The following is a 25,039-nucleotide window of genomic DNA, read 5'->3' as shown; positions in this document are numbered from 1 at the left end:
AGCATTTTGCGGGGCCTGATTCGGCAGCCCCCGGTGTGCCTGGCTCCATGCTCCCGGCGTTGTGCTAAACGATGGTACGACTTGTTGAGCCGGTGCAAGGATGTCGGACTACCGGACGGGGGTCATGGCGAGACGGCGCCTGTGCTGCCAGGTGCACTTTTAAGCGCAGCTCGCCACCTCGACAGTGGTCTGCGCGTCCTTCAGGAAGGCGTCGTCGCCTGCGCTCGCCAATCTCGCCACCGCTGGGTCTCGACGAGAGTTACCCGGTCTTGTGGCGGTGCAAGGGCGTGTCTCTTGAGGCCAGCCAGAACCAGAGATAAAAAATCTCTCTGTAGGTGCGAAACAAGGCAATACTTGATTGCCATTCGAGTGCACATCCGTCGAGTTCGAACTGGGTTCCCCTGAATTGTGCGCATTTTGCGAATCTCGCCCACCGACCCGCTACCGAATTTACAAGCGCAGTCATCGTCCGATTTTTGCTCTAAGCCTCCACTGATTCAAGGTTCTAGTAAAGCTTGTGTTCTGATTGGAGTAAATTAATTCAATTGAGTGCCAAAATGTCCCAGAGGGATCCGAACACGCCAGGACAACGGCTTGATCGGCCCTGGCCGGAGCAGGAGCAGAACAGCATGGCGCTACCGAAGGTAAGACAACATGCCGTGTCCCGATCTGGATCTCTTAAGAAGGAGACTAATTATATTCCGAACGCTGCCCCTGCGACTCCGAGAATGTTGCGAAGCACGAGCAACACTGCGAATCTCGCAGACGATGCGCTTGACCCCTTTGTACAGACCAAGAATGTGGCCCGGAGACTCTCGTTGACAACACCGCAACAGCAAAATATGCCCGGCGCAGGGGGCGCAGAGCAGCAACCGAGGCTGATGCCAGGCATGGAGTTTAACCAGACGCCGGCAACAGCAACACCAAGCACGCCGAAAAGACAGCCGTCCAAGTCTGGCTCAAGACACACGTCGCAACAGCAGCAGCCGCAGTTCCACCGGAAGTCTATCGGCGATTGGGATTTTGCCAAAACGATCGGCGCCGGATCCATGGGAAAGGTGAAATTGGCCAGACATAGAGTCACTAATGAGATCTGCGCCGTGAAAGTGGTGCCTCGGGCAGCGAAAATATGGCAGAGACAGCATATGAATGATCCGCCAACTTCTGATCCAAACGAGTTGGCGAAACGACGCAAGGAGTACGAGAAGGAACTTGCCAGAGATAGAAGAACGATCAAGGAAGGCGCGCTCGGTAGAATCATCTACCATCCTTACATTTGCCGGCTCTACGAGATGTTTTCAATGACTAACCACTACTACATGCTTTTTGAGTACGTGTCAGGAGGACAGATGCTGGACTACATCGTGTCGCACGGCTCAATCAAAGAACGACAGGCTAGAAAGTTCTGCCGGGGTATTGCGTCGGCACTGGATTACTGCCACTCCAACAACATTGTCCATAGAGATCTGAAGATTGAGAACATCATGATCAGCAAGAACGGAGACATAAAAATCATCGATTTTGGTCTTTCCAACATGTTTGACAGCCGCAACCTCCTGAAAACATATTGCGGTTCGCTTTACTTCGCGGCACCCGAACTCCTTTCTGCGCATCCGTATATCGGCCCGGAAGTCGATGTGTGGTCTTTTGGTGTGGTCCTCTACGTGCTCGTCTGCGGCAAGGTCCCATTTGACGACCAGAGCGTTAGTGCGCTTCACGAAAAAATCAAACGTGGCAACGTGGAGTACCCAGACGGCTTATCCAAGGAGTGCGTATCTCTAATGTCTCGCATGCTGGTCGTTGATCCGACAAGAAGAGCAACACTGAAGGAAGTCATGAACCATCCGTGGATGGTCAAGGGATTCGAAAGCGCTCCTTCGAATTATCTTCCTCACAGGATTCCGATTGAGTTGCCTTTAGATCCAGAGGTGATCAGCACCATCGTTAACTATGAGCTGGGAACCGAGGAGAATGTCATTAGAGAGCTGACAGAGATTCTGCAGTCCGACGCATACCAACTGGCCACCAGGAATTGGTACATTAAAAATACTCAGGAGGACCTGTCGAAGTACGATCCTACGCTTCCTGACCCCACCATTGCATATCACCCTTTAATATCCATATATCATCTTGTTGACGAGATGCTGAGAAGAAAGAAAGTCAAGGAGGACAAGTATGGAAGATCAGCCCAGCCGGTTACTTCATCGGAAACTCAACAGACACAGGTATTGCCGCCTTCGCAGGAGCCGAATGCTACCACCCCAGTCTTGACCTTCCCACAAGCAGCATACACGTCTCCTCATCAACAGTCGAGTGTGGGACCAGCTTCCCAAATCCAGCGTAATCGTGTTGTCAGCCACGAGGTGTCTGCGAGCCCTGTATTCAGTCCTGTCCAGCAACAAGGCGATCCTCAATCCGGATTTACCAATAACCTGTTCAGAAAATTCAGCGGCAAGAAGCCCAAGAACGAGTATGCTCCGGAAGAGCTGTCTCCTGTGGAGGACAATTCAGAGCTGCGGGGCTCCAGGTTTGCTTCCAGACAGAACGATGTGGTGCGTAGGGTTGGAAGCATGAAGATTACCAGCAAGGAGAAACAGCAGTCGCAGTTTCCTCCATTGCCAGTATCGTCGAAGCAGCAGATGCAGCACCACCAAAGAGCGACCTCCGCATATACCTCGTCAGACGTCAAGGCTGCGCAAATGGAGGCCGTTGACCAGGCTACGAAACAAAAGCTACCGTCTACGAACGCATCTGCATTACCAACGAGGTACCATCCTACAGCCAGAGCCAAGTCTCTGGGTCACGCAAGGAAGAACTCCCTCAACATTCCTAAGAGCAACAACTATACTATTGCCCCAGACGCACCGCCTGTTCCACAGCTTGGACTGCCGTCTAACATGGCAGACGATGGCTTCTTTGATCCTGTGGATATGGACGAAGTCACCTTTGAGGATGACTGTACTAAGCCAAACAGAAGGCTTTCGGACGACGCTATCATTTCTCAATTTGAGCACGCTCCTCCAGGATCTATGCCGTCCATCGAGTACCCGCGCACGCTGTTCCTGAAAGGGTTCTTTTCTGTTCAGACCACGTCCACCAAGCCATTGCCTATTATCAGGTACGATATCATCAGCGTTCTGCCGCAGCTTGGTGTGAAATTCACTGAGGTGAAGGGCGGATTTGTCTGTGTCCACTATCCATCAATTGTGTCTTTTGGCGACCGAGCAAAGAAGGCTGAAAAGCCTGAAAAGGAGGGAGACGAAAGCAGGGCGCACACAGCCGTCGAGCTTGACGAGGTGAGCTCCGAAGATACTCCGTCCAAACAGTACATCAAAAGATCGTCCCTGTCGTCTTCGAGTTCTGGAGAAAAGCATCGTCAAACCCATGACGAGCACGACATCGAAAACGTTGCTGAGCGCGCCGTGTCGGCGATCTCCAACGCTTCAGCCTCATCAAAGAATGGCCACAGACGCAAGTTCTCGCTTGGTAATGCCGTGCTAGGCGGTCACAGGAAACAAAAAGAAAAACTCTCGCTTTCCACAAACGTCTCGAACAACCAGGACGTTACGTATCCTACGACTCCTGCACCTGCCAACGTTAATCGTAGGAGCTCCGTGGATAGTTCTGAGTCGATCACCTTTGAAGAGCCGTACGGAGGTTCCGACATGCTCGTTTCGAGTCGGCTGGAACAAGAGAACAAGCCAAGATCGCCTTCTGTTGCCAACGCCCCGGCGATCGACACCAATCGACACTCGGAAAAGGTTTCTGCCAGCAAGAGTCCTTTGAAGTTCGAGATCCATATTGTCAAGGTTCCCCTGGTTGGCCTTTACGGCGTGCAGTTCAAGAAGATCTCGGGTAACACGTGGCTGTATAAGTCGCTTGCTGGGGAGATCCTTTCGAGGCTTAATCTATAGTTATGAAGATGTTATTAGCTATCTCAGTATAATTTAATGAAGGTCTACGACATAAATTAAGAGCAAAAAAATACGCGTGCATACAGCAGGGTTCGAACCTGCGTCCCATCACTGAGAATAGAACTTGAGTCTACCGCCTTGGACCACTCGGCCATGTATGCTGTTACGCGGTATTTTACGTGAGCCGCCTAGATAACGTACCGCTCGACCCTGGTTTAGGATTGCGCGAGGCACATTTAATAAATAAGATAGAAGAATTTGCTTTATCTCCGGTTTGTTATCTATGTCCTTTTTGAACAACACGGTAGAGCTTTTGTTCATAGACGGCACGCGGGTCGATCTACTTCTGGACAACAACTTTGTGGCCTCTTGTGGACTTGGAGGCGAACCGCAGGCCCTCCGGGTCGGTGATCTCAGAGCTTATCTTTTCAGGAACTGGACCCTTCTATCGAATTCTGGCATCAGGAAAGGCCTAGAAGCCGACAACGCTATCCAGCCCCCCACTATAGAAGAACAAATCCAGCTATTGCATCTAGGCAGTCGATTAGACCCAAACGAGTATCTGGAGGCTCTCAAGTTGGATCTTTCGCCGATAATGCATCTCCTTGTGAAGCCGAAGGACCAGCTGTCGTCTTCATCAAAGGAGCGCAAGCTGGAACTGAAAATAGGCCCCAACGCACGGAACGGCCAACGCAGCAGCAAGAAACGTGGACCGCACTCAAACACTCCTGTTCCTGCATTCGTGCGCCACGCAAGACCCTCCATCACCAGGACGGCCACGGAGGACGGCCCCGAGACGGCTGGCACGCCACGCGCCTCCGACGCAGCCAATAGCGGTGCCCAAGAACTATCTGACTTGTCGAAAACACACACAAACACCAACCCTGCGGAGGACATCGCTGCCAAACCAAACACCCTCACACAGACTGACGCTCGCCACGCAGCCCACCGCACCTCTCTCCCTCCAGCCTCCGCGGCCGAGACTTCGAAATCCGGTTGCTGTCTAATTGTGTAGTTCCACCCCTACACCGGATTGTATATACCCCGTATTTCTGTGTATTTGGCACGAATAAACAACGATGGCGATTTCGCGGCAGGAGCTGGATTCTCTGCTGCAAAACGCCGTGTGCTATGTGCACGAGGCGGAAGACAGACGGCCCGGTGCAGTGGCCCCGCTGGAGGTGAGTAGGCCGAAAAATCGCGCGCTAACCGCAGTTTGTCGTCTCGTACTATCTGGACCGGATAGCGCGTACAGGGTGCTCAGCTCTGCATCTGACGACGATCCACGCGTTCGACGTTGGCATGGTGGCCAAACTGCGGGCACAGTTCGACGACAGCGTGCTGTCAAAGGTGCGAATCGAGCGGTGTCTGAATCTTGCTGCGCTGCTTGACCAATCGCTAGCAGATGTGGATCTGCTAGTGATTGAGGACATACGCGGACTCTTTAATCTTGAGTTTGCGAAAAACTACACGGGAGGTGCGTATTTTTCGACTTTTACTGACCGGTAGCAAGTGCTAGCGTAGTAAGGCTTATGAGGAAGCTACGCGAAAGGGCCTACAAAGCAGGGTGCTCGACGGTGGTAAGTAACGCGAAAAATAGCCTAACATGCAGTTTGTGGAGAGAGAGCGCGGAGCGCAGTTCCAGTCGCGGCCGATCGAGCAGTTCGTGCGCACGCTGTACGACTGCGAGATAGAAGCTTGCTGGTAGGAGGTGTAGGGATGTGCTAGACAGGAAGACAGTTTGTGACTGCGGTGGTGTCGGGCGTGGTTTTGTAGGATGAAAAATAAAGATAAAAAATTAGTGTGAAAACTTCAAGAAAGCAAGATGAGCTCTTTTGAGAAGGTTGTTGTCATTGACGGAAAAGGACACTTGTTGGGCAGATTGGCCTCCACTATCGCCAAGGAGCTTCTCAACGGCCAGAAGATCGTCGTTGTGAGATGTGAGGCTCTCAACATCTCTGGTGAATTCTTCAGAAACAAGTTGAAGTACCACGACTACCTGAGAAAGAGAACCAGATTCAACGCCAACAGAGGACCTTTCCACTTCAGAGCCCCATCTAGAATTCTTTACAAGGCTGTCAGAGGTATGATTGCCCACAAGACCGCCAGAGGTAAGGCCGCTCTGGAGAGATTGAAGGTGTTCGAAGGTGTTCCACCTCCATACGACAAGAAGAAGAGAGTTGTTGTTCCTCAGGCCCTGAGAGTCTTAAGATTGAAGCCAGGCAGAAAGTACACCACTTTGGGCAAGCTTTCTTCCTCTGTTGGATGGAAATACGAGTCCGTCGTCGATGCTCTTGAAGAGAAGCGTAAGGTCAGATCTGCAGAGTACTACGCTAAGAAGAAGGCTCAACTTAGAAAGGTCACTGCTGCCAAGTCTGCTGTTGCTGCCTCTGAGGCCTCTGCCAAGCTTGCTGCTCTTGGTTACTGATTGTGTACAGCTAAATAATAGGGTTTCATATGACGAGAGTAGAATTTTCACACCTCTACACCGGGTTTGTCGGACTTGGTTCTTTTTCCAGGTCGGGACCAACCGGCCGCAAGTTCGCGAAATAAGATTGTTAATTTTTTTCCTTGCGTTTCCGTTTCCGCTCTAGTCCAGCTTTGAAAAATGTATCCGCCGGGAACCGGATTGGCTATGCGCGAAAATCTACACCGGAACCTAACCGTTGTTATCAGGGGAGGGCTCTTCTACCGAGCTACTGAGGATGCACGAAAACACGTCGTGTGAATGCCTCCTTCGAAAGACAAGCTCACACATTCAACGCTGCCATTGAAAATCGCAAGCGAGTGGCATCCTAAGTCATGATCACGGCCAGCTCATTGCAACCGCGCCGTGAATAAGGCAATTGTTTCGTAGTACAAACACCCAAGAGGTCAATCACGCAAGGATCTTGCCCAGGAGCAGAACCACCGCAGGCATAGCGATTGTTCATGGCTCCGGACAGAATGGCCGTTGTTTTGCGGCCCGGGGCGACGTTGAAGTTGATTTAGCAGTGAACTTGTGAAAAGTTCTTTTTTATTTTTTTGGCGGTGAATAGCTGGAGAAAGCGTAATAAACGGTGGTGGAAGACGAGAAAGTGGCCGCTTCTCACCCTAGCAGCGGCAAGTATGAGATTTAGAGTCTCAGAAACTGGAAGGTTGCCTTCGGCACGGAATGTTTGTAGTTTAGGATGCAGGTTCTAGGTGCGACGCGGTCTGAAAAAGGAACGGGTTACCCTGCCGTTTCCTGTATATTTCCGATACAAACCGGATTCACCAACCAATCAAACGATCTTTTTGCACCGAAAAAAAAAATGCGAAATTGATTTCGAAAAAATTGACAAGTATTTAAATTTGAACGAATCCTCTTTGCAACAGTTTTTCTTTTTAAGATTTCCGTAGAATCAATTAATTGAAAATGTCTGACCAATCCTCTTTCTTCGTCGACTTCATGATGGGTGGTGTCTCCGCCGCCGTCGCCAAGACCGGTGCCGCTCCAATCGAGAGAGTCAAGCTTTTGATCCAAAACCAGGACGAAATGATCAAGCAAGGTAGACTTTCCAGAAGATACACCGGTATCGGTGAATGTTTCAAGAGAACCCTGGCTGAAGAGGGTCTTATCTCGTTCTGGAAGGGTAACACCGCCAACGTCATCAGATACTTCCCAACTCAGGCCTTGAACTTTGCTTTCAAGGACAAGTTCAAGAAGATGTTCGGTTTCAAGAAGGAGGAGGGCTACTGGAAATGGTTTGCCGGTAACTTGGCTTCCGGTGGTCTTGCTGGTGCCACCTCCTTGCTGTTCGTCTACTCTTTGGACTTCGCCAGAACCAGATTGGCCAACGACGCCAAGTCCGCTAAGGGAGGTGAGAGACAATTCAACGGTTTGATCGATGTCTACAGAAAGACTCTTGCATCCGACGGTATTGCTGGTCTTTACAGAGGTTTCCTGCCATCTGTCGTTGGTATTGTTGTCTACAGAGGTCTCTACTTCGGTCTCTACGACTCTCTTAAGCCTGTTGTCCTGGTCGGCCCTCTTGAGGGTAACTTCCTTGCCTCTTTCCTCCTGGGTTGGACTGTCACCACCGCTGCTTCTACTGCTTCCTACCCATTGGACACTGTCAGAAGAAGAATGATGATGACCTCCGGTCAAGCCGTTAAGTACAAGGGCGCTTTCGATGCTTTCACCAAGATTGTTGCTGCTGAGGGTATCAGATCTCTGTTCAAGGGTTGCGGTGCTAACATCTTGAGAGGTGTTGCCTCTGCTGGTGTCATCTCCATGTACGACCAGCTGCAAATGATCTTGCTCGGTAAGAAGTTCAAATAAGTGCTGGGATGAGTGTTCTTTGCTTGTTTCTAGATGCTTTATTCTTACCTTTGTAAGTACGTACAAAGTATTCAAATGTATCACTATCTGAGTAGACCGGTGTAGGGATGGCAGTAGCACTTATTTATTATTTTCCCCTTTCGATCAGAGATAGCCACCCTAAATATAATTTCCTTTTCCCTGATCTGTCACATCTTCCCACCATGGTCGACAACAAGACCTTCCTGTCCAAATTCCGCAAAAACACCACGTCGCTTTCGACCATCCCGCTTCTGACCAGGGTCCACACGAACGACACGACGAAATCGGACCAGTCGACCATTTTCTCTGCAGACTCGGCAGAGACCGCAGCCACCGATGTCTCGGCTCCCAGACGGTTTTTCAGAATAAGGACCAACTCGCTGACAAGCGAGCTGATGGTGCCCGTGGTGCCGCCGTCGCCAAAGAAAGACCCCGAAAAGCTGCGTGAGATCAAAGACATTGCGTTCGAAGTGACTCCGCGCAAGCCCCAGAAAAGAAATGTCCATCCGCTGGACCAGCCCGTCCTGGGCAGAAGACAGACAGAAGCCACAGAAGCAAACACGGACAACAACATACAGAACGCTGCAGATATACTTGTAACTCTCGTGAAACTCGTCGTTCAAGCTGTGCGAGTGCTGTGGAACCTCGATCTGTTTATCAACGTCGCGCTCACAAAGGACATCACGACGCGCGTTCACGTGCCGTCGCTGGTTGTCGGGCTGCTGGTTGTGTACGTGCTCTGCTCGTCGCCGAGCCCGCGGTACTACCCGCAAGCGGTGCAACCATCGGGAACGCCACGATGGTGGCAGTTCTTTTTCTTTGTGGCGGTGCTGGCCGTAGCGGTGGTGAAACTAGGCCAGGCACCTGAGATGAGACGCGCTGCAGCGGCCAACGCGCCAGCGCGCGACGAGGACGACGGCCTTGCGCGGAGCGAGAGTTTCCAGTACGAAGGGTTCGTCCGGCGAGCAGCACGTTACGAGTAACGACTTACAGCATATTCATGATATTCTCATTCACCTTTATTAATTAACATTTATAAGGTCTCGGTTGGGATCTCGAAAGTGACTTGCTTTCCGGTCAACTTCTGGTAAATGGATTGGAAGGTGTCCAGCTTGTAGTCGATGTCAGAGGAGTCCTTGGAGTCCAAGAGAACCTTGGCGATTTTGTTACCACCAACAAGATATCTGACTCTCTTTCCAACGATCTCGGTTGGGAAAACCAGGTCCTCCAAGATCTTGTCGTGGACAGCAGTCAAGGTTCTGGATCTTGGTCTCTTCTGGGTCACTCTGGAAGTTCTTCCTGGCTTTGGCAGGATTCTTCTCTCGGCCAAAAACACAACGTGTCTGTCAGGGAACTTCTTTTCCAATTCTCTGGTAAGGGTGATTTGGACCTTGTGGAAAGCAGTCAGCAATGGCACTGGGACAAAAATGACAATAGCCTTTTTGTTACCCGAAACCTCAATCTCCTTGATGGACTTGAACTGGAGAGGTCTCAAGTCAGCCTTCAAATCTGGAGAGTTGGTTTCCAAGTCGACCAAAGCCTGTGCGACTTGCAATTCGAGCTCAGATGGTTCGCTGGCGAGCACTTTCGATGCGGCAGACATACTACGTAAAGTTGGTTGAAGATTTTTTTCCTGCTGAAAAATTTATCAAATCGAGGGGGGAAGCACGTGATGCGACAGAGGTCTCGCAGCCCGCTTGTGTGGATTTCTTTCGCGTAGCAGCCGTGGTGGCAGCAGGCTATCGCGAGCAGCGGCCGCCGTGTCCTGATACACGGCAGCTGGTACCTCCTGTCCACGTGGTGTCAACCGGAAACGCAAAGAACAACGCCAGCTACGCGGTGGACCAGAACCTCGACCCCTCGTCCAGGGTGGTGGGAATCTGCTCCGGCGCCACGGTTGTGTACGTGGAGGGCGGCTGGTGCGGGCGGTGTTCGGGCGGTGTCGACGTTGCTGTTGACGGAGCCGACGAAATCGACAGCGACGCGCGCACGTTTTTAGAAAAGTCGGTTGCCTCGTGCGCGCGCAAAGTTGCTGTTGCCGACGACCGCAAGAGCAGCGTCGCCCCCACCCAAGCGGTGCCGGGTTTTTTAGAGCTGGAACGGCTGCGTGCTGCGCTGTTGCGCTGTAGAATAGTTATCTACCCCACACGTTTTTTCTATGACAGACAATGTTAAAAATTCGCCAAACAGCTTTTCTTTGTAAACGATTCAGCAGCATGGCAGACCTGGTGGAAAAATCGAAAGAGCTGGCGGCGTACGCCGCCGTCGACGACAATCTGCTGTCGACGCACAGGGTGGTCGGCATCGGGTCCGGCTCGACCGTCGTGTACGTTGCGAAGCGCGTTGGCCAGGCCAGCAACAAGAACGAGCTGGTGTGCATTCCGACGGGGTTCCAGTCGCGGCAGCTCATCATCAACAACGGGCTGCGGCTCGGGTCGCCCGAGGAGTACCCGGAGATCGACATTGCGTTCGACGGGGCGGACGAAATCGACACGAATCTGGGGCTGATCAAGGGCGGCGGCGCGTGCCTGTTCCAGGAGAAGCTGGTGGCCGCGTGTTCGAAGCAGCTGGTCGTCGTGGCAGACTACCGCAAGGACACGGGCGTGCTGGGCAAGGGCTGGCGCAAGGGCGTGCCCATTGAGGTGGTTCCGGCCGCGTACACCAAGGTGAGCCTGGAGCTGGCGAAGCTGGGCGGAAAGCCTGTGGTGCGCTCGGGGCTGCCGGCCAAGGCGGGGCCTGTGGTGACGGACAACGGCAATTTCATCGTTGACTGCGATTTCGGCGAGATTCCGCCCGCCAAAGTGGCCGAGCTGAACGCCAAGATCAAGGCGCTCGTCGGCGTCGTCGAGACAGGGCTGTTTGTGGGCCTGGCCGCGCAGGCCTACATCGGCAACGCCGACGGCACAATCACAAAGAAGACGGTGTAAAGTACAGCTACGTAGTCAATCCAAGTTGTGCTGGATCCAGTTCAGCACCTGGTTCAGTCCCGTGCCGTCGGTGGCCACGGTCGGAATTATGCACCAGTTGTGGTTCTTGATGGATTCCAGCTCCAAAAACTTCACCAGCTCCGCCTGCTCCATCTTGCCGGGCTTGTCCTGCTTGTTCGCAAGCACGCACAGCAGACACCCCGTCAGCTCTCTGTCGTTTATCACCTTGTAGAGCTCTTTCTTCGCCTCCTCCAGCCGGGGTCTGTCAGCAGAGTCGATCACGAAAATTAACGCGTCTGTGCCGGAGAAATAGTGTCGCCAGAGCGCCCGAATGCGCTCCTGGCCGCCCACGTCCCACGTGTTCATCACGAGGTTTCTGTATTTGATCGTCTCGACGTTGAACCCGACCGTCGGCACGGTCTGCTGCGCGTGTCCGAGTTTCAGTTTGTACAGGATGGCTGCCGTTAGTCTGGGGAGATGTAGCACTTACTGGTCTTTCCGGAGTTGTCCAGGCCCACCATGACCATGCGGACCTCTTTGTTCCTGCGTCGCTGAGCGTTAGACCGCGCAGGACGTACTTACCAGCAGACGGGAGAAGGAGTTGCCCATGGTTCTGCGTTTTGCTCAATCTGGAAAATTGTGCGATCACATGAAAAAAAAAAGAATTATTTAATTTTGGCCCTGACACGGGTCGTCCACGACTAAACGGTCGGTCGGCCTGACCACGTCCACTGCACTGCCACAGTTTTTTCCCACAGCCATGCTGTTCGATCGCCGGAGCGTCTACTTTATCTAGGAAATTATTTCCCCTTTAGGCAACTGAGAGCATGGGCTCAGTTCGATATCTCTTGCTGCCAGTATATAAACCGCGCACCCTGCGCTCTTATCCGCATGGCTGTCATCGTCGAAGGAATACACCGTCTCTACAGCGCAGCGCAGGCGCCTTCCTTCTGGGCCCTGGCCGCCCTTGCGCTGGCCGCTGCTGCTCTCGTCTACAGGTACCTTATCTCTGCTGAACCGGGCCCAGTGTACCAAAAAAAGTACAAGCCGCTGCCGGTGGCCAAGGCTAACAACAAGAACAGGAAGTTCGGCCACTGGACGCCCGAACAGTTCACGTATCCTCCCGTTAAACCGTATCCGGACTGGTCGATCGAGAAGACTCCGCCGATCGCGTACCGGGCGTTCAAACACACCTATTTCGTCACCATGGGCATCCGCAACATGGAGTGGGACAGCTGGATCGAACTGGATAACGAGTGGCACAAGTACCACGCGCGCAAGCTGCAGCGGCTCGAGGAAAAAAATAGCGATCTGTACGGCACGTCGCCAGACGCCTGGGACGGCGTGCTCGAGCTTCTGGAGGAGTTCCGCAGCTACCTGCCCCAGCGGTACCCAAGCTTGTTCCGCGCAACGCCTAAGGGCATCGAGAACCTCGAAACGGGCGAGTCGTTCGAGTTCATAGGGGTTCCCAAGTCGGAGTTCAAAATGGACCCGATCCTGATGGCCTCGCTGCTGGTCCAGGACGACCTGGCGGTGATGATCGAAAACGAAAAGGGCGAGTACGTTCTCCGCGCAGGCGCAATCATGCTGGCCGGGTTCTGGAGACTCAAAGATAAACTAGGCATGCCGCTCAGCATGATCCACACCAGCGGAGACGTGCCGAAATATAACGAGAAGCTCAAGGCAGGCATGGAGAAGTTCTTCATCAGACAGACGTGCGACAAGCCTGTGGTGCGAAACAACTACTTTCTCCAGGCAGACGACGATCTGGCATGGTCGTATTCGATCGGAGACGAGTCCAAGGAGGTGGTCGGCTGGTACACAGCCAGCCCTGCTACCGACATCAATAAGATTTACTTCAGGTCGGAGAGACAGTCGGTCAGAAGACTGCCAAAGACGGGAGTCACGATCTTCACGATCAGGACGTACTTCCTGCCGGTCGTCAAGCTCTGCGAGGAGCCGTTCGTGCCCCTGCGTCTGATGAACGGAATAAAGAGCTGGGATAAAGACGTGCAGGAGTACAGGGGTTATACGATATTCAAGGACGTTCTCATGCCGTACTTGGAGAAGAAGGCAGAAGAACAGGCAAATATGGGCTACACGCCTGACAAAGAGCCTAACAACTACCCGTACTGATGAAATATATTTATTGTTGAGTGATTATTTTCATAAATAATTTATTATGCTATGTATATGCTTCTGGTGCCCAGATCAGTTCTCGTAGTACTCCACATGCTTCTTCGCATAATCCATGGCGTCATTGACCTGCTGGTTGTTCAGGCCGTGTCTGAACCGCAAATGCCTCGTGAGGGCATCGCACCGCGAAAACGTCTTGTTGCTCAGGAACTCGCCGTTGTCCATCGAGGACTTCACCTTCTTGGAGTTGTGCGAGTTCGCAACGTTCGCGTTTGAATTCTCCACAGAGAACGGAGTGTTGCGGTAGTTCAGCTTCAACACGATCTCGTTGTTCGACTCCATGTTGTTGCGTCTTCTGAGATCGTCCTCGCAGAACATACACCGGTAGAACGACCGCTTAGGAGCATGGATCGTGTTCTGGTGTCTCACCAGATCGTACGGTCTGGAGAACTTCTTGTTGCATGGCTTTCCCGTCTTTGGGTTAGCAATGTAGCAAACATGCTCCTCCTCCTCCGCTTCCTTGGCCTCCTCTACCGGAGGAGTGGCCGTCCGACGCGACGTTTTCAGTTTTCTCAATGACGGAGCTGGAACCTTCTGGACATCAGACTTAAGCACTGGCGGCCGGCGCTCGGAAAGCACGCTCTCGCGTCTTTGCTCGAATGCCGGCGTGTACAAATCGTCACTGGCGTCTGAATAGTTCTTTTCGTCATCGTCCATGTCGTCGTCATCATCAAACACAGCTGCATTGTTGTCCATCGTATCGTCCTGTTGAACCAGTCTTGGGTTGATGGTTTGCGGCGTCGTCAGCGAGTAGATAGAGCTGTCGGTGTGTTCTGGAGTGTTCGAGACTCGAACCTCGTCGGACTTCACGTAGTTGTCATTTTCCTCGTCCAAGCTGCTTTCGCTGCTCAAATCGTCCAGATCCATTTCCATGTCGTCCAGCTTGTTTTGGTCTTCTTCGTCCTCGTCGTCGTCACTGAACTCCTCGTCTAAATACACGTCGTCGGTCTTGAATATGTTCAGCTCGTTGGACTGTGGAAACGACTTGTGGTTGAACTCCCACTGCAGGATTTCCGGCAGGAACTGTTGTTCCGTATGAGCGGGGTCATACGCTATGTAGTCGTCCTGAGGTATCAGCATCACTTCCTGTTCAGGTTCCGATGGCTTGACATCTTGGTGCGGCGTGTTAATGGCTGCTTTTGGGTCAATGTTGTCATGTTCGTTGGAGTATCTGTAGTTGTCTTGTTGAGCGTAGTCGTATAATTCGTCAGGGAAGGAAACGTTGGCATAGAGATTCGGATTTGCATAGGAGTTGTAGATGTTGTCGTAAAAGGACTGCTGGTGTTGGGGCAAACCAAAGCCCGATACCTGATCCTGGACGCTGTGGGCTATGTTTTCGTCTTCGCCTTGTCTGAAAGACTCCTGTGATCCGTTCAACATAATGTACTCCGAAATATCATCCTGGCCCTGTTGGGGCAGCGAGTACAGCTCGTCCTCCATAATATCCGTAAGAGTGCGCTTCAATGTAGAGGTCATAGTGAGCAATGAAAAGCTGAAACAGCAAAAAACTTATTTACTATTTCCGGTGGGTTCCGTTGGGTGTTTTGTGTATTATTAATCAGTGTGCAAATTTTGCAAATATAACCTCTTGGCCTAGTTGTGAATTTGTATCAGGCTGGTAACCTTCAACTGGCTTGGTCAGTGTGGCTTGGAAGTTGTGTAGTTGTCTTTTTTTTATTATCTTATAGCAACCCCTCAGATAGTTGTAACAAATGTGGGATTCAGAACCTTCGATATGCCTCTAAACGTCGCTTTGAGTCACAGCGCAATACCGATAGGCTTATATGTGGTGTAGGGAAAAAACGTAAGAAGAAGAACTTATCACTAAGTTTGAATCTATTTTATTTGTAATCGAGTCTTTTTGACTCACCGCTAAAATGACAGCCCCATGTTTCTGCGCTAACTCCAGCCTGGCAGCTCTAAACCCGGCGCGATTTGTAAGCCGGCGTCGATCCTTCTAGAATTATCTCGGCGCGAGGTGGGAAGTCTCCGGAGTCGACGCGTCGATTCCGCAGAAGAAAAGCTGCGTATTCAAAAACTCGTCTTTATTTACTTCGGCCTCCAAATGCCTGTCCAGAGCACGCATCCGGCCGAGACTTTGTCCGATTTGGTGGCCGACGACGTGCGTGCAGTCCTGCTGAAGACTCCGCCCACCCTGCTCATCGAGGACCCCGTGTACCACAACCGACTGACCGAATTGCGCAACGACTACCGATACGCCTATGTGGTCCAGTGGATCTATCTCCTGCGCCATCTGGTGAAGATCACAGAGAACTTCGATGTGGAGACGTTTGAGGAGGAGCTGCTGGGCATTGCGAGCCCTGTTTTTGTGAACACGTTCGTCACGCGGATGGTCCAGTATCTGGCCAATTTCAAGCTGGACAACTTTGATGCGCAGGTCAACGACGCGTTGAACCACGTTTCCGCACGCTACTACGAGGAGTACGACCCGATAGATTATTTTGCGCTTGACCTGATCGGCAAGACCGAGCTGTTTCACAACCTGATCCAGCTGGCCAACATCAAGAGCAGAGACAATTTCCGCAAGAGCGTGGACCAGTACGCCAAGCCGCAGCACGATTTGCGGCTGGAACCCGTGTACGCGTACACGGAGGACCGCGAGCTGAACGAGTGGTTCGTTCTGGAGGATTCGCGTGTGTATTATCGCAAAACAGAATATCCGTCAATGGAGGTTCCGAAGAGACGGGCGGACGCGAAGAAGGCGATTCGCGATCCTGCTGAGACGTTTGCCGACATTGAGCCGGTTCTGGTGGAGTGGCGGTGCGAGACGGCGGGGATCTACCAGTTTGACCAGTACTTGAAGGAGCTGAAGCAGAAAGCCGGCAAAAAGACGTCGTCGCACGAGTACAAGCTGTACGGGAGTCTGAAAGGGTTTGTGGAGCAGGTGGCGCAGCACGACCTGAAAAAAAGACGGCAGGCGTTGCAACGGCGACGCGAAATCCAGATGCAGGCGCTGCTGGCTAACAGAAAACGCTCTTCTCGGCTGGAAGCCAAGGAAAAACAGAAACAGGAGGAAGACGAAAAGAAACGGGAGGAAGAGGAGCGGTTGCGGGCACATGCTGCAGAAATGCGGGCGCAGAAGCGCATGAAGCTGAAAGAGGAGATGTACCAGGCGTCCAGGACAGAGAGGCTGCAACGGAGACACCGGGGCACAGAGTCATCAGAGCCGAAGGACGTGACTGAGGACGATACGACACAGGGTGCTGAGCCGAATGCTCACGGGGTGCATGACAACGCTAGTGACGATACAATAGATGAGCAATCAGAAGGCCCAGGGTCAGCCGCAGAGTCGCCTATTGTGGAAAGAGTCACTATTCAGGCCCCCAGCCGTATCGACGCGGCACAAGAAAGATAACAATGTGGATTAATAACATCATGCGGCTATAACTTAGAGGTGGGAGGAGTGTCGCAAATAACATTTACTTCCGGTAGTTTGCCCGACGGCTTCGGAGATAGGCGTCGGCACTCTACCCTTTAATGTTTACAAGGTACGTAAATTCCGAATAATGCATAGGTTAGATGATGAATTATAAATACAAGCTACATTCCAGGTGATCCGAATTTCTGTTGACATGAAAAGGCACTCTATAGAGGTGAAGAAATCCGTCCCCGTCTCCTGCTTGGAGTGTCGCCGCCGCAAGATCAAATGTGACCGCGGGGTGGTTTGTAAAAACTGCGAGGGCAAAAAGCTCACTTGCGAGTACCCAGAGACCTTTAGATCGATTAAAATTTCGCCACCGCAACCCAAGTTGGGAATTTTGGAGGAGGAGGAAGAGAAAGAGATGTCCGACGTGGAGAAGCTGCGCAAGCAGAACATAAAGCTGGCCGGCCACATCTTCAAATTGGAGAAGAAGGCGCTCGAGCGGGCCGATGCCGCACCGAGCTACATCACGGTGCCTTGTTTCCACGAAAGTCACATGACGCTGGTCACGAGCAGACCGGTGGAATTGCCGGAAATACTAGACGACAAGGTGCTGAATATGCATCTGCTGAACCACCTCGTGTCGTGTTTTTTCGACCTCAAACAGCACGTGTACTTTGAGCTCGACAAGGACGACTTGCTGGGGCAGTTGAAAAGGCTCGACACGTCGTTCCATAGCATGGAGGTGGTGATGCTGACTTGTGCTATAAGCCTGGTCACCCTGGACTACACCTACGACCCTAAACACAAGCGTCTTGTCGACTTCGACGCCACCATCGACAGACCCGCGATGGTGTCTGCGCTGGTCGCCAAAATCAGGGACTATCGCGAGCTTACGAAATACTCTCGCGGCAAAACCAAGTTCATGGCTCTGTGGCTATTTATGGAGACCCGATTCGTTGAGCGCGACGAATGGCTCTCAATTTCCGCCGAGGTGTTCACCACCTACTCGCATCATCCCGAGCTCGCTTCTTTAGTCCGGAAATTTGACAGTCTCTACGTGCTAAAGTGCCTGGTGACGGACATGCATCCGATCATGTCGCAGAGTTTTGAGCAGATGAGGGTGTTTGATCACAAGTTCAATCCGCAGGCCTACTTGCAGGCGAAGGAGATAAACCCGGCGGACGACTTCCTGTCGCTTGTTGTGCGCGTTCTGGACTCCAGACTCAGTTTGAGAAAGGACAACTACCTGATTATGGAGGTGCTATTCAAAATTCAAAAAAAAGAGCACGATATCATGCTCCTGAAAAAGAAAAGAAGTTTCGTCCTCGACAACTGCGACCAGATTAACGCGATACTTCTCTCGCAGATGAAGGTGCTGATGGTGCTACACTACTGCGGCCTAAAACTCAGATTTTTCCAGAAACCGTCTGATTACCAGCTGGAGTCGATGGTCAAGCTGCTCAACCACCTGATGGAAATGAGCATGTGGGGTGACCTCGAGGCGAGCACAAAGGAGTGTCTGCCTGTGCGCAACTACGTCGTGATGATTCTGGGCAGTATGCTCGGCATGTTCAACTCGATGTTGTATCACAGGAACATCAACATTAAAATGCTCAAGCTGATCCTGGCCAAATTTGAGGCCATCTCGTGCTACCATTTCATCGACACCGAGTTGCTGGACACTGTGGCTGCTAAAGTCAAGTTGATATCCTCCGAAAAGAACCCAGACGCGAGCACGCCGTTCCTGTACGGCTCGGAGGTTCTTCTGCGCGAGAATATCGACGTTTCGAAGTTGCAGGTCAGACCGGGCTCCGGTGCTCTGCCAGTCGCTAATAATTTTGCACTGGACTTCTCGCCGAAGGAGACAGTCAACTTCTCCAGGTTCCTGACGGACGACGAAAACGGCACCTACAAGGACCAGGCCGAGTCGCCGTCGTCGCTCGGGGACAACGGCGAGTTTACAGGCCCGGTCGAAAAAGAGTTTGCAACCATTTTGACCCAGGACCAAAACTTTACGGACTACTGGCTGGGACCTCCTTCCGAAAGTGGCAAGTTGCTGGACGTGAACGAGCTGACGCCGGCGGCACCGTCGTCCAGCAAAACATCCAGCTTCTTCGCAGCGGAGCTGGAGCCCTTTCCCGTGAGCGACCCGCTAAAAAGGCCAGCGATGGATCTCAACGGCTACTATCAATTTATGGATGTTGAGTGATTCGTGGATCGAAACCAGCTTGTACATACGCCGATGTCATGAGTCCCGTTTGCTTTGTTACGTTATGACATAAATTACCATTAATGATCTCTCTATTGCTTAAATCCTTTCACGAGATCCACATCCTTGAGGTCGCCGACCTGCGAATCGGCCTTTCTGTCTCGCAGGGGGCTTTCCAACTCGATCTTGGCCGGCGACCGGTTGTTCGTGGCGCCTGACTGCATGCTATTTTGCTGCTGGTTGCCGTTCGACGAGGGGCCGCCCAGCGGGGTGGAAAATTGCACGTAGTTCCACAGCGCAGGCGACGAGTTGACCGACGGGTGTGACTGCGACGACGAGGGCGGGTCTAGCTGGTGGCGTGACGTGCCTCTGTCGGGTGTGTAAGCCTCCAGCGCGCTAATTTGGTATTTTTTCGGGCTTGCTGGCGGGAACAGGGCATTGCCCGACGAGGCAGATGCGTTGGTGGCAGGAGGCTTAATCGCAGAGCCAGGCGTTTCCTGGGAGCCTGTTCTGCCGGCCAGAGGCGGGACAGAGCCGTTGAAGTTGGTCCTGTACTCGGGTGCGCCCAGCTGCTTGATGGGCGACGAGAGTTCCGGCTTGGGCACCTGATTAGGGGCGGACGACGGGCCCGACGTAGAGCCAGGAGCGCTGCTTGGCGGGACGCTGCTGTTCGACAAGCTTGCTGCAGCAGTGATGTAATTCAGGGCCTCGTGGGGCTCGGGATGCAGCGGTGCAGCGGACGCCAGTTTGGACTCGTAATAGGGCTGGTCGGGCCGTTTGTACATGTTGAAGTCTGCGGTCGGGTTGGTGGCCGGCATGGCCGAGCGGCCGGAGTCGGGCAGGCCTCTGTTTTTGATGAGATGCATCTGAAGCTGTCTGGAAACGCTGCTTCCTCTTTTCACTTTATTGAGGGTGCCCTCCTCCCATTTCTTGAGGAATTCTTTCCTGTAGCTCTCGCTGATCTGCCACTTCATGCCCTTGCCAGGTTCGTTGGGCTTCCGAGGCACTTTCTCGAACGCCTTGTTGAGCGACAAGTTGTGTCTGATGGAGTTCTGCCACCCTTGTTTGCTGTGCCTGTAATAAGCGTAATGGCTCGCTATCCAGTCGTAGATCTCCGACAGCGACAAGATGCCCTGTGGATTGGACAGGATCGCCTGTGTGATCATGGTGGCGTACGAGTACGGCGGCTTGAGGTCTTTGGCGTCGTCCTTGGAGTAGTCCTGCTCGGAGCCCTTGATGGTGTGCCCGGGCGACGAGAGGTCGTTGGCTGCGGGGGATTTCTCGTATATCTGGAAGCCCTTCACGTTGTTGTTGGCATACACGTCTGTGGAGTAGAGCGACGCACTCGAGTTGCTGAAAACGGCCGACTTGGGCCGTTTGTTCTTGAGGTTGGAGAGGAAGTAGTTGGAGATCACCGGCACGGCGTCGGGCAGAATGAACATCATCTGGGTGCCGCCGATGTCGATGATGTTGCCCGAGTTGAGAAATATGGGCCCCGAGCCGTTCGACGTGGAGTTGATGCGCTGGGCGTCGATCTTGAGCCCGTTGCGCCCCAGAATCACGAGCTCCCACCGTCTCTCCTCCAGATTGTACGAGATGGACGCGTGTTTTCGCGAAACCACCTTCGACGGCCCCAGGTCGATGTCGACCTTGTCCTCGTGCCGGTCGGCGCCGTGCGAGTCGGTGTTGCGGCCTATGAGCACTTTCAGCGACTTCACGTAGAAGGTCCAGTCTCTGCCGGCAATCTTGGCGTACGCCTGGACCTCGTTGTTCAGATTCCGCTCGTTGTTGTACACGCGCGAGACGGTCGTCGGGATGTTGTCTGGGGGCACCGCGAGGTTTTTGATAACCTGGTTAATGAGGTCGTTGGGGTCGTCGAATACCTGATGTGTTAGCAAGTTCCCTGCGCCGGTACTCACCTCATTATCCTCATTGATGAACCTTTTTCTTTCGCTCATGCTGCGCTTGTTAGAGAACACTTTTGGGCCAATCGGGTGCTGCAGACCAACAAATAAGAGAGCTGTGGAGTCGGTTGATTTTTGTTTTTATTTACAATACTTTTTATTTTGTCAACACAGGTGGAAAATTTTAGTCGCAAACTACTTTTTCTGCAAATCCAGAGGAGACTCAAACGGATTTGACCCGCTGTCCTTCACGTCCAGATCCACCTCCAGGATCACCTCGCTGCTGTCGGCCCGCCCCAGCGTCTCCAGGGGAATGTCCAGCGAGACAGTGTCGCCGCCGGGCCGCGCGTGGTGCTGCTGCTCTTTCCTGTGCTGCGTGGTGAGAAACTCGATGTTCTCCTCGTCGGAGTCGCCCAGGTCCGAGTCGTCGCTGCTGCCGAGCACGTCGTCGTTGCTGCGCAGCAACAGCGGGCCGTACCCGGCATTTGTGCCGCCAGAGGTCCCGGTCCGCGAGTCCGTCTGTGGCTCGTCCTCGTCCTCGTCCTCGCCCTCCTCGATCGTCTCCTCCAGCACAAACCGGCTCTTGGGCGGCTCGTAGTCGTACGCGTCCTCCTCGACGTTCACCAGCCGCGGCACGCCGCCTCTGGTGACCACGTTGCCGCCGTGGATCGAGGCTGCCTCGAGGTCGCTGAAGTACGTCTCCTTCGAGTACACGCTCAGCGCGCGGTTGCTGCCGTTGGAGGACCCGCCTGCACGGCTGCTTGTGAGCTTGGCGCTGCCGTTGCGTATCGTCACGCCCGGGATGTACGTCACGTTGATCACGTTCGACGCCTTGGTGAGCACCGAGTTGGTCATCGTCGTGAGCGTCGACTGCGAATTTCGCCGCTGCCGCGGGCTCGCCACGAGCTGTTCCTTGTCGTCGTCGTCGTCGTCCTCGTAGTAGTAGAAGAAGCCGTGCGGGTACCTTTTCTTGTACCACTTCTTGTAGAGCAGGTAAAACAGGCCGCACAGGATCACAAACACCAGCGAAGCCACGCCGCCCGCTATGCCGCCCACTCTCGCCGAGCTCGGCCCCTTCGACGCGGCCGGCGTGCTGGACGGCGGGACCAGGCTCGACGTGATATTAGCGCAGTACCGCGTGGGACAGGTGGAGCAGGATCCGGCCGACTGCGCGCACTGTTCGGTGAAGTCGCACGCGGGACAGGGGGGCAGCGCGGGGCACGAGACGCAGCCCGTGTAGTTGTCGGCGCGCTCTTCGAGGAGCGGCCGGACCTCGTAGTATATCCCGTCGTGCGGGTTGTATATGTACTCCATAAGTGAGGCGAGAGAAAAATAAAAATAGTATTTGTAGCTGGCAGGGGCAGAACGGAGGCCCGTGCGTGCGACAAGGGGATACCTGCGCGGTTTTCCGGCTGATATGCCGTTCTAGTATAGTGGTTAGTACTCTTGTTTGTGGCACAAGCGACCCAGGTTCGATTCCTGGGGACGGCAGAGCTTTTTTTTTTGATTCTACAAACGTGCATTTCTCTATCTGATGCTGCTCATGATGCCGTAGCCGACGGTGATGATCATCGCAAACATGACGAGCGAGACGGGCACGCCGCGCGAGATGAACAGGCTCGTCGAGAGATACCGCTTGCCCAGGTCGTCGGTCATAGAGATGGCGATCGAGTTCGGGAAGCCCGACATGGGCAGCGCCATGCCGACGCTCGCAATGAGCGTGATCCCGCACACGAGCAGGAACTCGTCGCCGAGCTCCTGGCCGACGGACTGCACGAGCGGAATCAGGATCAGCGCGGAGACAGTGTGCGACACAAACGTGGCAAACACGACGCAGAGCACGCCGAAAATCGCCAGAACCGCGATAGCCGGGTACGTGTGGATTCTTTCGGAGAGCGACGTGGCGATGGTGTGCAGCAGGCCGGACGAGCTGACGCCCTTGCCGAGCGCGATGCCGCCCATGGCGAGCAGGACGATCGACCAGGGGTAGTTGTTGACGTCGGTGGTGGTGAGCAGGCCGGTGCCGTAGAAGGCGATGATGGGCACGATGGAGATCACGCCGGAGGACCCGAGCCGCGACTCGAGCTGCGACTCGACGCACCACAGCACGATGGTGAGCACGGACACGAAGCAGATGTAGTACTGTTTGAGGGTGAAGGCGGTCTTGATGGGCTTGATGGGCTTGATCTTGACGTTGTTGATCTTGAAGGTGAGGATCATCTCGAGCCACACGACAAAGAGGCCGATTACGCACAGCGGGATGGAGAACGAGAACCAGTTGCCCCACGACGGGTGTGGCTGGAGCGTCTCGATGGCGATGATGTTCTGCGGCGACGAGATCGGCGTGCTCATGCCGCCCACGTCCGACACGAGCGCGATGCCGAGCACGAGCGCCCGCGCAAAGCCGGACTCTGTCGGGAGGCTCTTGAGCAGCGGCGCGATCAGCGAGTACGCGAGCACGGGCGCCGCGACGTTCGAGATCCACATCGACAGGAACAGCGCCACCACCATGATGGCCAGCAGAATGCGCCGCGGCGACGTGCCGGCGAAGAACAGGATGTACGACGACGCGATGCGCGCGATGTTGTACTTGGACAGCGCGGCCGCGAGCGTGAACCCGCCGATCAGCAGCATGATCGTCGAGTTCCACATCGTGCTGAAGATGTAGGTCGACGCGTCTGCGGCGCCCATCACCTTGCCGGTGTCGGCGTCCTTGAGCACGTTGCACGTGACCACGAGGAACGGCACGAGCAGCGACGTGGCGAACAGCGGGATGGCCTCTGTGGCCCACAGGATCGCGCAGACGGCCACGATGGCGAGACAGTTGCTCTGCGTGCGGTCGTTGAGCGTCTTGACGCCGAGCAGCACGCCGCCCACGAGAATGGCCAGCGCGATCTTGAACGCGGCCCAGCCAAACAGGAACCGCGGCACGCCGAGCCGGAACGGCAGCCACGGCACGTCGACCGTGTACATCTCGACCTGGAACATGCCCTTGAGCTCTGCCTCGTCGCCCGTCAGCACGCTCGAGCCCTTGGCGTTGTGCTTGTCCTTCTCGATGCCGATCATCTCCTTCCAGACGGTGCTGCGCTCGAAAACGATGTGCTCGCGCAGGTGGCTGCGCAGGAACGCCCGCGCGGCCTCCGTGGAGTCCCGCGTCACGCCCGCGTACACCTCCACCAGCTCGTCGAGGTAGTCGTCGATCTTGACGAGCGCGGCAGCGCTGAACACCTCGGACCGCGAGCCGAGCGACTCGACAAAGCGCTCGCGGATCTGCTGCTCCAGAACCTTGTCGAACTTCTTGCACACCTTGCTGAAGCCGATCTTGTTGAGCTCGATGAACGACTTGAGCTCCGACAGCTCGATGAACGCCTGCACAATGCGCTTTTTGTAGCTCACCTCGTGCTGGAACGAGAGGTTCAGCTCGCGGTCGCCCAGCAGCGTCGAGAACGCGGTCGTGCTCTCGAGGTCGTCCTCGTCATCGTCGCCCGCGTCGCGCTCGACGTCGCCGGTCCGCACCCGCTGCAGGTCCTCCTGCGTCTCCTTGTAGTAGTGCAGGTCCCTGAGCAGCCGGTCGACCTCGCCGAAAATCTCCTTCTCCTGCGCGGTGTAGAAGCGGTCGATCTTGCGCAGCTCCTTCAGCAGAGCCGTCTCAAACACCGCCGTCGGCGACACCTTGTCCAGATCGACCTTCGCCAGGTCCAGCGTCTCCTGCTCCGAAATCGACTCGAGCTCCAGAGTCTCCGTCGTCGACTCCTCCTTCTTGCGCCTCAGAGAGCCCATCTTGTCCATGAGCGACACCTTCCACCTGGCCACCCCGGAGAGCTCGAGCCCGGCGAGATTCGACCGCGCGTCGTTGTCGGACGTGTGCGCCGTGGCCAGCTTCGAGGACGCCGCGTTGGAGTTGTCGTTCTCCAGCACGAGCTCCTGCAGCTCGTAGATCAGCTTCTTGAGCGCCGAGTACGCCAGATAGTGCTCCTTCCACTCGGGGACGGCGTTGAACTGCAAAGAGTGCGAGAATTTCATGACGCAGGATCTTGGCACTAAAACTGAAAAGGAAACTGGTCACACGAGCAAGGGTTCAGAAGGCGGGTAAAAAAAAAAATTGGCTGCCCACGTGCGCATTAATTAGCACCTCTCGGGCGGGCTGCGTCGCCAGAACATACGTCGAATTCGTTACATA

The 25,039-nt window shown here is 54.1% G+C and overlaps 17 protein-coding genes across 17 annotated transcripts; 12 read left to right on the top strand and 5 right to left on the bottom strand.

Annotated features, from left to right (window-relative positions):
• Nucleotides 1-71: 71 nt before the first annotated feature.
• KL911_002830 (uncharacterized protein) lies at nt 72-320 on the top strand (the record flags this gene model as incomplete). The annotated part of the gene is made up of 1 exon (XM_043197943.1): nt 72-320. The coding sequence occupies one exon, from the start codon at nt 72-74 to the stop codon at nt 318-320; it is 249 nt and encodes an 82-aa protein (XP_043054428.1).
• A 237-nt stretch (nt 321-557) lies between these two features.
• On the top strand, nt 558-3,914 carry KL911_002829 (uncharacterized protein; the record flags this gene model as incomplete). Its single annotated transcript, XM_043197941.1, has 1 exon — nt 558-3,914. One exon carries the CDS (start codon nt 558-560, stop codon nt 3,912-3,914), a length of 3,357 nt encoding a protein of 1,118 aa, XP_043054427.1.
• A 283-nt stretch (nt 3,915-4,197) lies between these two features.
• Nucleotides 4,198-4,929, top strand: KL911_002828 (uncharacterized protein; the record flags this gene model as incomplete). Its single annotated transcript, XM_043197940.1, has 1 exon — nt 4,198-4,929. The coding sequence occupies one exon, from the start codon at nt 4,198-4,200 to the stop codon at nt 4,927-4,929; it is 732 nt and encodes a 243-aa protein (XP_043054426.1).
• A 64-nt stretch (nt 4,930-4,993) lies between these two features.
• On the top strand, nt 4,994-5,423 carry KL911_002827 (uncharacterized protein; the record flags this gene model as incomplete). The annotated part of the gene is made up of 2 exons (XM_043197939.1): nt 4,994-5,170; nt 5,241-5,423. 2 exons carry the CDS (start codon nt 4,994-4,996, stop codon nt 5,421-5,423), a joined length of 360 nt encoding a protein of 119 aa, XP_043054425.1.
• A 316-nt stretch (nt 5,424-5,739) lies between these two features.
• Nucleotides 5,740-6,342, top strand: KL911_002826 (uncharacterized protein; the record flags this gene model as incomplete). Its single annotated transcript, XM_043197938.1, has 1 exon — nt 5,740-6,342. One exon carries the CDS (start codon nt 5,740-5,742, stop codon nt 6,340-6,342), a length of 603 nt encoding a protein of 200 aa, XP_043054424.1.
• Nucleotides 6,343-7,311: 969 nt separating this feature from the next.
• On the top strand, nt 7,312-8,217 carry KL911_002825 (uncharacterized protein; the record flags this gene model as incomplete). Its single annotated transcript, XM_043197937.1, has 1 exon — nt 7,312-8,217. One exon carries the CDS (start codon nt 7,312-7,314, stop codon nt 8,215-8,217), a length of 906 nt encoding a protein of 301 aa, XP_043054423.1.
• Nucleotides 8,218-8,420: 203 nt separating this feature from the next.
• Nucleotides 8,421-9,221, top strand: KL911_002824 (uncharacterized protein; the record flags this gene model as incomplete). Its single annotated transcript, XM_043197936.1, has 1 exon — nt 8,421-9,221. One exon carries the CDS (start codon nt 8,421-8,423, stop codon nt 9,219-9,221), a length of 801 nt encoding a protein of 266 aa, XP_043054422.1.
• A 50-nt stretch (nt 9,222-9,271) lies between these two features.
• Nucleotides 9,272-9,841, bottom strand: KL911_002823 (uncharacterized protein; the record flags this gene model as incomplete). Its single annotated transcript, XM_043197935.1, has 1 exon — nt 9,272-9,841. One exon carries the CDS (start codon nt 9,839-9,841, stop codon nt 9,272-9,274), a length of 570 nt encoding a protein of 189 aa, XP_043054421.1.
• Nucleotides 9,842-10,454: 613 nt separating this feature from the next.
• Nucleotides 10,455-11,165, top strand: KL911_002822 (uncharacterized protein; the record flags this gene model as incomplete). The annotated part of the gene is made up of 1 exon (XM_043197934.1): nt 10,455-11,165. The coding sequence occupies one exon, from the start codon at nt 10,455-10,457 to the stop codon at nt 11,163-11,165; it is 711 nt and encodes a 236-aa protein (XP_043054420.1).
• A 15-nt stretch (nt 11,166-11,180) lies between these two features.
• KL911_002821 (uncharacterized protein) lies at nt 11,181-11,927 on the bottom strand (the record flags this gene model as incomplete). The annotated part of the gene is made up of 2 exons (XM_043197933.1): nt 11,181-11,634; nt 11,854-11,927. The coding sequence occupies 2 exons, from the start codon at nt 11,925-11,927 to the stop codon at nt 11,181-11,183; spliced, it is 528 nt and encodes a 175-aa protein (XP_043054419.1).
• A 129-nt stretch (nt 11,928-12,056) lies between these two features.
• Nucleotides 12,057-13,301, top strand: KL911_002820 (uncharacterized protein; the record flags this gene model as incomplete). The annotated part of the gene is made up of 1 exon (XM_043197932.1): nt 12,057-13,301. The coding sequence occupies one exon, from the start codon at nt 12,057-12,059 to the stop codon at nt 13,299-13,301; it is 1,245 nt and encodes a 414-aa protein (XP_043054418.1).
• A 75-nt stretch (nt 13,302-13,376) lies between these two features.
• KL911_002819 (uncharacterized protein) lies at nt 13,377-14,837 on the bottom strand (the record flags this gene model as incomplete). The annotated part of the gene is made up of 1 exon (XM_043197930.1): nt 13,377-14,837. The coding sequence occupies one exon, from the start codon at nt 14,835-14,837 to the stop codon at nt 13,377-13,379; it is 1,461 nt and encodes a 486-aa protein (XP_043054417.1).
• A 589-nt stretch (nt 14,838-15,426) lies between these two features.
• On the top strand, nt 15,427-16,737 carry KL911_002818 (uncharacterized protein; the record flags this gene model as incomplete). Its single annotated transcript, XM_043197929.1, has 1 exon — nt 15,427-16,737. The coding sequence occupies one exon, from the start codon at nt 15,427-15,429 to the stop codon at nt 16,735-16,737; it is 1,311 nt and encodes a 436-aa protein (XP_043054416.1).
• A 217-nt stretch (nt 16,738-16,954) lies between these two features.
• On the top strand, nt 16,955-18,955 carry KL911_002817 (uncharacterized protein; the record flags this gene model as incomplete). Its single annotated transcript, XM_043197928.1, has 1 exon — nt 16,955-18,955. One exon carries the CDS (start codon nt 16,955-16,957, stop codon nt 18,953-18,955), a length of 2,001 nt encoding a protein of 666 aa, XP_043054415.1.
• A 92-nt stretch (nt 18,956-19,047) lies between these two features.
• Nucleotides 19,048-20,913, bottom strand: KL911_002816 (uncharacterized protein; the record flags this gene model as incomplete). The annotated part of the gene is made up of 1 exon (XM_043197927.1): nt 19,048-20,913. The coding sequence occupies one exon, from the start codon at nt 20,911-20,913 to the stop codon at nt 19,048-19,050; it is 1,866 nt and encodes a 621-aa protein (XP_043054414.1).
• A 141-nt stretch (nt 20,914-21,054) lies between these two features.
• Nucleotides 21,055-21,714, bottom strand: KL911_002815 (uncharacterized protein; the record flags this gene model as incomplete). The annotated part of the gene is made up of 1 exon (XM_043197926.1): nt 21,055-21,714. One exon carries the CDS (start codon nt 21,712-21,714, stop codon nt 21,055-21,057), a length of 660 nt encoding a protein of 219 aa, XP_043054413.1.
• A 190-nt stretch (nt 21,715-21,904) lies between these two features.
• On the top strand, nt 21,905-24,903 carry KL911_002814 (uncharacterized protein; the record flags this gene model as incomplete). Its single annotated transcript, XM_043197925.1, has 2 exons — nt 21,905-22,093; nt 22,294-24,903. 2 exons carry the CDS (start codon nt 21,905-21,907, stop codon nt 24,901-24,903), a joined length of 2,799 nt encoding a protein of 932 aa, XP_043054412.1.
• Nucleotides 24,904-25,039: the final 136 nt, after the last annotated feature.

Source organism: Ogataea haglerorum, assembly GCF_019207285.1.
Source record: "Ogataea haglerorum isolate 81-453-3 chromosome Unknown 81-453-3_NODE_7_length_556738_cov_96.333754, whole genome shotgun sequence".
In the NCBI taxonomy this organism is placed as follows: Eukaryota; Fungi; Ascomycota; class Pichiomycetes; order Pichiales; family Pichiaceae; genus Ogataea; species Ogataea haglerorum.
This window is presented reverse-complemented; position numbering and strand designations above follow the sequence as displayed.